Consider the following 11,125-nt stretch of genomic DNA (forward strand, 5'->3'; position numbering starts at 1 on the left):
TTGGGTGTCTAGTTTTGTGAAAGTTAGTAGGATTGATTTATTATTTTTTTGAAAATTGAATAACTAAATTGAAATCAAAGTGACTATTTTGTCATTGATATCAAAATTGAGTGACTGTTGTTGCGATATATGTTTTTTTTTTTTAATCCAAGTATAGAACATTACTTTTCAACATAAGAAAGTGGATTTGACTTAGTTCGTTATAGTCCTCACCTGATTGAAAGCCCATGTACATCTCTAGCCTTGAAAGAGAAGCATTGAACCAGAAAACATATATGGGTCCGGAGCCCCTCTATTAATAGCTTCATTTTAATGGCGAAACTCAGAATGCTATTCCAGTATCTACTTGAAAACCCATGGAACCACCTGGGATGCATGCCAGAGAAGAATGGTCCCCAAGGGTTTTCAAATTGCCGCTGCCTGTTATAATTTATAATAGAATACTTGAGCTCAAAAAGCTAAGATTCTACAAACCCTTTAAAATAAGAAAAAAAAGAGATCATCCCTAAAATGAAATTCATAACCATTTCCATAGTCTTCGATTCTTTTTTCATTCGATTTATGTTACATATAAGGGTACACAGAACAAGGCCAAAAGCACAATAGCTCAAACCAGAAAATCTATCAGCTAACTAATACTAATAGTACAGTTTCAAATGTTGTCTCGAATTTTTACCAGGAAGAACATACAAAATTGCGACCAACTTCTGCCAGCAGCCCATAGAAACGATGAAATAACAGCAACATTTTTAACAGCTCCTCGCATTTGTGCTGGCATCAATGACATTCTGATTGCTACAACATACAGCAACAATCAGCAGCTCCTCTCATCTGCCACAATAATTATTCAATCAATCACTCGAGTCTCTCGCATGAAAGAGTTGCCTCAAGTAAATAAACCTTTTTACTTCTTCCGCTGTTTGCGGACCTTCACAAATTTTCTGGCAGACTTGTCACCACCACTGGTGCCCAATGAGAAGCTCCCTCCACCACCAAATTCCAGACTACCAGAAGCCAGAAATGGAGATGGATTCTTTGGTGCGGCTATGCTTGGTTTGGTTCCAAATGGGACAGAACCTGCTGCTGGTGGGTTTGATGCACCAAAAACGAACCCAGGAGCGGGTGGTGAGATTGGCTGTTGACTAAATGTCACAACAGCCGGTGAAGCCTGAACTGTGTCTTCTGCCATACTATCTTCCATTTGATCATTATTACTAGAGGGCGTTGACCCAAACACCAAGCCAGGACTCGTATTACCAAACACAGGCTGTGACGGAGTGGCAGCTGCAGCTGCAGCTGAAGTGAATGAAAATATGGAACTTGAAGAGGCACCGGTGGATGACCCAAAGATAGTAGATGCACCGCTAGGAGCACTAACAGAAGTTGATGATCCAAAGGAAAAGCCTGATGATGAACCAAATGTGGGTGTCTTTTGCCAAGTGGAACCAAATGCACCACCATCATTGCCACTGCTAGAGCTCAGAGACTTGGTTTCTGAAGAGGAAGAACTTATTCCAAAACTTGAACCTGAACTAAAAGGCTTGGCTAGAGATACCGAAGACCCAAAAATTGAACTGCCAGAGGAAAAAGTTGCATTCCCAGCCAATCCAAAGGATGGAGATGATGCAGATGAGGAAAACTGAATGGGCGTGCTCTGACTTGAGGTACCAATGCCAGTTCCTGCAGCAGATGCTTGGGTATTTACAGCACTGAAAGGATTTAAACTCTGAGACTGTGAAGTAGATATGGATGTAGCTGGAGCACTGAATCCAAAGACGTTGCTTCCAGTGGCCATGCCTGCAGCTTTAGTGGAAAAAATACTTCCCGTACCAGATACTGGCAAAGACGTACCCCTAAAAATATTACTACCTGTGCTTGTAGCTGCTGATGTACCACCAAATAAACCAGTGCCCGTGCTTGTAGTTGTAGATGTAACACCAAAGATAGCATTGCCTGTGCTTGCACTTGCAGAGGTACCACCGAAGGTACCATTGCTTGTGCTTGTCACTGGGGAAATTGTGCTGCTGAAAAAGCCACTTCCAGAGTTCGTAATAGTGGAAGATATACCACTGGAACTGCTATTTCCAGAGCTTGCGACTTCAGCTGTTGGACCAGCAGCACTGCTTGCAACACTTGTACCACCAAAAATACTACTTCCAGAGCCAGTAAAAGAAGATGTACTACCAAAAGGAAAGATACCTACATTGCCAAGTTTTGTATCCTGTGTCTTAGATTCAGTTGCTTCCCCTGAAGTTGCTGATAATGTTGAAACCGAAGTTGACGGGTCCCCAGAGGATGAAAACTTGAAAACAGGTGCACCTGTAAAGGAAGGGATTGAAGCCTGCACAGAGGGGCTGCTGGTAAAGCTGATGCTGGCATTTGCAGTTGCACTTGCAGAGGTGATGGTAGCAGCAGAAGTGTCATTTTTGGTGGCAGTTGCACTGGAGGAACTTTGACAATTACTTGGGACTAGAGAAGGCGCTGGAGAAGAGAACAAAAAAGGACTAGAAGCACAAGACCCATTATTAAAGGTAGAACCATCTGCTGCGGATGCACCAAACTTGAACTTACTTCCAGCTGACATTGAAGTTGTTACAGAAGAGGTGATTGCAGTTTCAGGTGTCCTACAGAAGATGCCATTCAGATTGCTCTCCTTATCAGTTTTATCTGACAAATAATTGGTTGTACCAGGAGCAGTAGTAGCACAGCTGAAAGAAAGAAAGCAAAGTGAAAGGGGGGAACGAACAAAAGTTAACTCTTCAACAAGCAGCACAGATTATAGCAGACAAAAAACAAAAGATCCCAGCAAGAAAATCAACTGCCTTTTTAGTTCTAACTAGAACTTAATCTATTACTAGCATTTGGAAAGCCTTTACTAATTTAATTACCAATAATTTCAAATTTTGTCAATGTTTGGTACCAAAGTATTATCAAATTCTCAATTGGCTAGCTGAGGTTAAAACATCAGCATTAGAGTATCTGGTATTTGCTTCCATCCACTGATTTACACGTTAGAAAATAACAGTTGGTTAAATGCCTGGCATACACCAATAAGGTCATGACAAATCATTTGTTATTTGTTTGCAGCACATCACTCATCTGACTGACTTTCTAGTCTTGGAACAAATAGATGCCAACTTCCAAGTACTAAATTGTGAATTTTTAAACATTCAGTGGTAAGTTGAAATTTTGGTTACACTTCTGTCACTAACTAATTATTTATCAAATGGACAACCCCCCCCAAAAAAAAAAAAAAAAAAAACTAACTAAACTTGAAATCTACCATCCTGGAAGGCAGCTATGTAATGGATTCTAACGATCTGAGGTAAACTATCACCAGCAATATAAGAATTATGATAACAAGCTTTAATCAATTTATGAAGAAAGATTTCCCTGTTCTTTTTGCTCCCTCACTCATTTAAGAGTTTAAAGGTAAAAGAAAGCAACCTGGTGGGTTCAAATGTAAGAGAAAGTTCAGTACAGGAAATCAACAGTAAAAACAACTTTGAAGGGTAAAAAATATGGTTACTATCAGGAGGATTTACAGTATTTAGTAGAAAACTGAAGGAAATCATTTAATGTTCACTGCATTTTAATCAGTAGGATTTGTCATAAGGGAGATGGAGGATCTACAAATTTTAATAACGAGCTCAATAAAATCAGTTCATGTTAACTACATCTTAGTCAGGATTTACAGAATTTAATAGACATGTTATAAGGGAGGTGGCAAGGATTAGATCTATCTCCAAAATCCTCTCCCATCATTTTATAAGAACTCCTGACCAGGTATCCTTTTACACCCTGCCAATTAACTAACTACTAGCCTACTCCATTCAACCAGATATTAGTGACCCTATGCACAAGGGTTAGATTCACCACCAAAATCCCCAACCCCTGACCAGGTATCCTTTTACACCCTGCCAATTAACTAACTACTAGCCTACTCCATTCAACCAGATATTAGTGACCCTATGCACAAGGGTTAGATTCACCTCCAAAATCCCCAACCCCTTCCATCCTTTTATAAGAACTAAACAGAGTAGGGCATACCTTTTAAACATTTTACTTCCTTTCAATCAATTAATCACTAGTCTACAACATTTAACCCACTAGTAGTAATTCTACAAATAAGGCCTGCACTGGAGGTATAGACAAGAAAGAAAGGAGAACAGAAGACAAAAGTAAACAACCTTCCAAGCAAGAGAGGTTGAATAGTGAATATACCAACCTGCTTAAGTTCTCTGGTTTTTGGTCTGAACTTGTGGCAAGCTTAACACCTGAAGATCCAGTAACTGGTGAAACCTCACCAACATTTGTAGAGGCAAAGCCAAATGAAGTAACAGCACCATTTGGTTGCTTTGCTTCCACAACTTTCTCCCCAGTGCTAAGCATATGAGAAGCATTTGACTGTGAAGGAACAACATCTCTATCGGCTATGGGAGTTGACGAAGATACAAAAAATGGAGACTGCAGAGATGAAATTGCCACCTCTACAACTGGAGAAGTAATACCAGCATTTTTTTCAACACCAGTGGGTCCATCAGATGTTTTCAAATCAGGTTTTTGATTGAATGCAGCACTTGAATTGGGTATAACTTCAGGACTAGAAGCCTTCTCTATCATAGCTTCAGGAGCTACACTCTTGCTCTCCATGACACAATTATCCAACCTCCCTCTCCCTTCAGCAGGTGTGGCTCCATTAGGATAGTCGTCATCATCCAGATCTAGATAATCCTGGTACAGAAAACATGAAGTTAAAAATAGACAGTATAGAGGCAAAAGTGAAGCTTATGGATATCCCTCAATCCAAAAGTAAGCCTTTGAAAGAGCCTCTTCTTCTGGAAACAATAGCACTTGATCAGCAAAAGAACTGGGAGGAACTTTGATCATTAAAAGCTCTATTTGATCACTAAATAATTTTGACATGAGATATGCCCGATTACCAATTAACACATACCTCATGTGCACTCATCTGAAAAGCCCGACTCTTTTGTTGAGGTTGCGGAACAACAGACTTGATCAAACTGGAATCAGAAGCTTTAACACTAGGCATGTTATTATCCTTCATCAAACTATTACTATCTGCACCATTTACTGCAGGAACCACCTTGTCAGGAAGAGCAACCATCATTGTTGAGCCATTTTCCCTAGCCTTATCATGCTTTCCTGACATAGACTCACAAATACCAGGCAGTACAGTGCAAGAACCACTCAACTTGTCAGTATCTTGCAGGTTCTCCAGAAATTTTGAAGAATCTACATTCTCAATGCTTTTAAGAGCCTGCCCACGTAGCATAGATGGTGACAACTTAGTTGGTGATTTTTCCATTGGCGACACCAACAAGTCCAATTGCTGTAAAATTTTTGAAGCCGTCTGACTGGACTTGGATGGAACAGTGGTAACACTAGAGCCAGGAGAGCTGTTATCCCCATTCTCAGCCAGAGTATCTAGAGCAGCTGAACTATTGCCAGCTATGCGAGCAGATGGGCCGGCAGAAGTAGGTAAGCTTAAGTTTCTTGAAGAAAGAAGGTTGGACTTTTGACGAATCCGCCGAATAGGGCCAACTGATCCTATATCATTGCCTAATACTGAACTCCTGCGCTTTAAAACCTGCTAAGAAAAGAAAAATATCCACTGAATGATACTCTCTAGACAGAGAGAGGAAAAAACACCCTTAAAGGGAGAAATACAAAGATCCTCAATAAGTACCCCTTGTGTAGAGCCAGAAATTCTCTTTTGCTCCCAAGCACTCAGAGATGATGATGAAGGTCCACCAAAAGCATCACTTGCAGTGCCAGAACTCTAAAAGAATAAGCCAAAAACTCGGATTAGACAAATGACAAACAAGCAATTACAGAAGAGGAAAGATAGCAAAGCATAACAACCTTGAGGAGAGTTGATGAGTTAACCCTTGAATAAGGTGTTCGTGCCATGCTGTATATTGCAGACCTGCCCCTTAATCTTGGGGTCACAAAACTGTTTCCAAGATTACCAACATGACCGGAAGATCTTGGCACAAGTGACATTGTGGAAGACATAGAAGGGAAATTTTTATTGCTTGGAGAAGTTAAGTCTCCCCTAGGCACATGATTTTCTAGTCCAAGCCTTGATACAGATACTTTTGGTGTCCTACCACCCATGTAAGCTTTTGCAAGCTCAGCAGGTGAAGCAACAACATCATCAATGACCTGCAGAACCATAAAAGTGTTTTTCTTCTTTTTTCAATCTATGAAATTAAAATTATACAGACTAGGAAAAATCATTTGAAGATATGTTAGCCCAAAAGCAAATTGAAGGAAAGAAAACTTTTCCTTACAGTTGAGCTGACAACAGGTGTTGAAATAAGATGGTTCTCAGTCACATGTTCTCTAACTGGTGTCTTTGGAAATTCTTCTTTCTTGTCATGAGATACCACTGAGATCAATTCAGGCCTCTTTTCTTCATTTCCACCAGGAATATCAGCACTTCTTGAGCAAAGTAACCTCGTCAAATGATCAATTTCAGATCTGAAAAAATAATAATAATAATGATAATAATAATATTAATCATCTATAGCATCAAGAAAATTCCTGTTAAAAGAAATACTGCTCAAGTAGAAAGAAACATGCTAACCACCCACAAAAGGGCCACCAAAGTTTATTCCCACCCAAGCTGAACAATGAAGAAAAATCACAAAGCATTACAAACTCATGTTCAGATTGGAAACTGGATTGCCAGAAAATCAACTATAAAGTTCGCAAAAATAATTAGAATTTGCAAAACAAACTGATTCTATCCGATTCATACTCTGAGCCCTTTTCATCTGGTTGATGGAAACTAATAGAAATAGAAATTCCAGAAGCCAAAGCATAGGAAATTATCACAAATGACAAAAATTGGCAAAGTTCCCGCAAAGGGAAGTAGTAAAATTAACCATGCATTTCAATTTCACATCAATAAGATAGAATTTATGACCATCTTGCCTGGTAAATGTCTTCTGCTTTAAAATTTTCTCAAGTTCAGCAACTCCACTTTCTTCAGTATGATTAACAGGATTCTCACATCCCATGATGGCTCCTTGCATAACAGAAGGAACCTAAGAGAAAGAGGCACATAAAACAACAAAGCATACAAGTTAGGCTCATCAATGATAACAACATAAAGGGGAAACTTTATAAATAAATACATAAGAAAATATCATAAAATAAGGGACAAACACAAAACTTGAAAGTTACTTCCACAATTGACAATGAATAAAGGGTACATGAGACCTTGGGACAGAGCCTGTCCCTAACATATATTGCATTTGAGCTAATTTTCTATTGCTATAGAAGATAGCATACCAAGAAATAGACGTGTCCAGTTTCAGACAAATATGAGTGCACCATGTTTCAATTAAAGCGCATTAAATCTAATAAAGGCTTTCGTGAATATAGAAGAAAATGTTAGAAAAATGAGAGAAATAGGTTTGTTTCAAATAAAAAGTAGAATAGAACTTCTTCTTCTTTTTTTAAATACAATGATACATATTTAGAGTTTTTTCTTACTTCAAAACCAAACAAGTGAAAGGCAAACGATCACGTACAAGTTCAGTTAAAATTTAGTTTATTAATCATTAAATTCACTCCAAGTTTCACTTTATAATTTTATGTACCTCCCTCTTATCTTTATTATTTAGTTCAGTTTTCCCTCTATTTTATTTATTTTATTGTTTATTTTTTAATTTTATGCACATCAAACACTCTTACTTTGTACTACTTAGAAAGTTCCAATAAATAATATGTTCACCTTTTCATCCTAAAGAAGTTATTAGATATACTAAAAGGATTTTCAATAAATTAAAAAAAGGTAATAAAAATGTTACAAGAAAACTGAAAGGAATACTGTAAATTGAAATGTTTTAGGATAATTATTTTGTCCACTTCCAGTGGAATAAGAAAAGACTCGCAAGCAGAATTAGGTTCCTAACATGTGTCCTTACAATATATTAAAAACTAACAATAACAAAAAAAGAAACATTTCATTGTCTTAACCCCACTTGTGGAGTTTTCTTTATTCCCCTGGCAGTGGACAGAATACTAATCCAATATTTTAAGCCAAAAACAAGCTAACAGGAGTAAAAAAGCAATAATACATACTTTAGAAGTCGCTTCTGGTTGATTCTGCCTTGGTTCCTGATTAGTCCCTGATTACATTATCACAAAGAAAGAAAAAGAACAAAAACAAATTCATCGTAATTTAAACTTCAAATGTGCCTAACTTAAAAAATTCATACACGAGCAGCGTGTAATCACCAATTAAAATACACTCATGGCGTCCTGTATCCTGAGCATTAATTTGAAGAACAAATACAAGTAAAACATTATACATGCTTAAGCATTTTACATACATTCCTGTCAATTATTCAATAACTATGTTCATTTACACATTTTTTTCAAAGCAAAAGCAACATTGCATAATCAAGCACCGCTTCAAAGTAAAAGCATATTTGATGTAAATGAGGATTAACTTTTAAGTCGTATATCAGCTAACAAGAAACATTATATACAATAACGAAAACCTAATATTTATTAAAATTATAAAGAGAATTATTATTCATATGAAACTATTTCTTATACTTACGATTCTAAATCGAATAAGTAAAACCCTAACTCCCATAAATCTTCCTCTAAAAAAACAAGAAATTTTCACAACCAAAATTTGACAAACTACCACTCGTAAACCCAATATCTAAAGCAGCCTAAACGAATCCATTTCCGCCAAAAATAAGTGATTACTCTCTGTATTTTTTTTCTGGAGGAAGTTTCTCCCCGTATTTTAATTTCATTAACAATAAAATAGAACCAAGGAGAAAACTCACCAGATTCCAGCGCTTGTGGTGTCTGAGGCGGCGGAGGAGGGAGGCGTTTCGTAAAGACGGAGGCGAATAGCCTATGGGCACTAGAAGTAATAAGTCTCCGCGCTGGATCCACCAATCTCGATAACCAGCCATTTCTGTCGCCGGTACCGCTTGGGTTCCTTATTGAGGTCGGCGGCCTATCGTATGGCGTAGTTTTTGTTGTCCTCCGAAACGGCCGTTTTCTAAATTTTCCTCCAGCTCCTAATCCGCCGTCGTAGGGGTTACTCTCCTCACGCGCCGTCGCCATCAGAGAAACAGAAATGGGGGGATGAGTATTAGGGTTAGGGATTTTGAGGAAAATTTTCTTAAGAGAAAGGAAAAGTTGGGTTAATTAGGGTTTTTATATTATATTGTATTACAGAAACTGAGAAGAAAATAAAGAAATTAAAAAGAAAATGAAAATGAAAGAAAATCGAGGCTAATAATGGATATAGGAAGTATACGTATTTTTGGTATCTTTGTAAAGGGTCAGTGATAATGTCACAGGCTGGTGATCTTCAAGCATGTAACAGGCGAGGATGAGAAAGGCAGGTAGGTTTTATTTAACGGTGCTGATTTAACGCTGTTTTATTTTGTTTTCATTTTAGGGTAAATATAGATTAAATTTTATAAAAGGTCCCTCTACTATTCAATTTTTTGGATTTGGACCCCATTATTATTTGATCAAAGAGTTATTTAATCATTTCTAGTGTATTTATTTTTCGAAATGCGTATATAGTATATATTTACCACATTACAACATATTTTAAAAAATAAGCTAGATTGAATTAATGAAATAAAGTTGGGTTAGCGACTAAAAATACACATTTAGAAGAGTAAAAAGATACAAAATAGTAAATTATAGTAGGGGATTAAATTAAAACATATAGTATAGGGACCTTCTAGGGAATTTTACCTAAATAATAAAGAAGTAGTTTTTAATGGTGGGATGCTTTAACTATTAATTTTGTGTGATAAAATTATTAAACAATTAACTCAAGTAAGATGTTAACAATAATTAAACACTTAATGTTTGAAACAGAAAAAACCACAAAGTGAACATTATTGTTACTAACTAATGTGTTAGTGGATAGTGAAATTCTAGAAAAATTAAATGTATTTAGATTAAATTAGTCTTATCATGATTGAATCATTCGATTCGGTTTAAAGGTCTACTCGAAAAGTAGAAGGATTTGAATAAAAATATAAGCCCAAAAAATGGACTTGGACAAAAAAAAATAATGCCCATTTAGAAATCAAGTCGAGCCTTGAGTAAACTTTTTTTTTTACCGAGGGCTCAACCCGAATTTGCAAAAAAGAAAATTATTGTTGTTTTTCCACTATTTTGTTGTCATTTCAAAATTATATTACTACTATTTTGTTGTTATTATTTGGATACTGTATAATTTTTCTTTTATTGTTAATTTTACTACTATTCTAGAGACATTTGCTTATTAAGCTACACCTATTTTAGTATTATTTAAGTATAAAAACTTTTTAAATTTATTTTTAATTTATTGGGGAAGACTTATTTTAATGTTTTTATTATATTTGATGTATTATATTTTTAAATTTTATTTTATATAAAAATTTTAATACAGGCGGATCAGCTCGAGCTTAGGTTTTAGCTTTTTTATTTGACACGAATTTGACAAAATTTTAGGTTCATTTTTTGGGTCAGACTGAGTCCGAACCCTGCAAAATGAGCTTAAAATTTTGCTACGACTCGACCCGACCCATGATCACGTCTAGACTAAAGTTAGTAAGAATACTGTTTTCACTTGAAAATTAATTGTGGATACATCTAATTATCTAAAGGGTAGAAATAAAAAAACAAATACAAACAATTTGCAATTACAAATAATATATTTTTATAATTGTGACCCGAACCAATCAATACAATTACAATCAATATATCCATATAATTACAAAAATAACATAATGCACAAACAAAATTACAATCATAATAAATCCATAAATTTACGACAAGAATCAAACTATTACAATGCACAAATAGATGGATGGATAATGAAACTAGAATAAAATATGAATTAAGACCTTATGTATGTGTAAATACACCTTATAATATTCGAATATAAACACTCAAAAGATCAAGACTTCAATTTTTGCCAATATTACTAAAACCTCTACGATTACTCACTTAATTGTTGAACAATAATATAAAACCATCACATGTAAATTTTTAAAATAAGATTTAAAGTAAGAAAGAATCACACAAAAGTGAAAATAATAGAGTTTATTGTTGA

The 11,125-nt window shown here is 36.0% G+C and overlaps 1 protein-coding gene across 3 annotated transcripts; it reads right to left on the reverse strand.

The window, feature by feature from the left end:
- Positions 1–506: 506 nt before the first annotated feature.
- LOC107927562 (nuclear pore complex protein NUP1) lies at positions 507–9,299 on the reverse strand. 3 transcript variants are annotated; one of them, XM_041114483.1, is made up of 9 exons: positions 8,841–9,299; positions 8,119–8,165; positions 6,964–7,076; positions 6,318–6,507; positions 5,887–6,189; positions 5,711–5,803; positions 4,958–5,611; positions 4,229–4,734; positions 507–2,708 (listed from the first exon to the last, which is right to left on the reverse strand). In XM_041114483.1, the coding sequence occupies exons 1-9, from the start codon at positions 9,124–9,126 to the stop codon at positions 905–907; spliced, it is 3,996 nt and encodes a 1,331-aa protein (XP_040970417.1). In that variant the 5' UTR covers positions 9,127–9,299; the 3' UTR covers positions 507–904. The 3 variants fall into 3 exon arrangements, with proteins under 3 accessions (XP_040970417.1, XP_040970416.1, XP_040970418.1); XM_041114482.1 differs by having other exon boundaries at positions 4,958–5,614; positions 8,841–9,296; XM_041114484.1 differs by lacking the exons at positions 6,964–7,076; positions 8,119–8,165; positions 8,841–9,299 and having other exon boundaries at positions 4,958–5,614; positions 6,313–6,446.
- Positions 9,300–11,125: the final 1,826 nt, after the last annotated feature.

Source organism: Gossypium hirsutum, chromosome A05 (assembly GCF_007990345.1).
Source record: "Gossypium hirsutum isolate 1008001.06 chromosome A05, Gossypium_hirsutum_v2.1, whole genome shotgun sequence".
Lineage (NCBI taxonomy): Eukaryota > Viridiplantae > Streptophyta > Magnoliopsida > Malvales > Malvaceae > Gossypium > Gossypium hirsutum.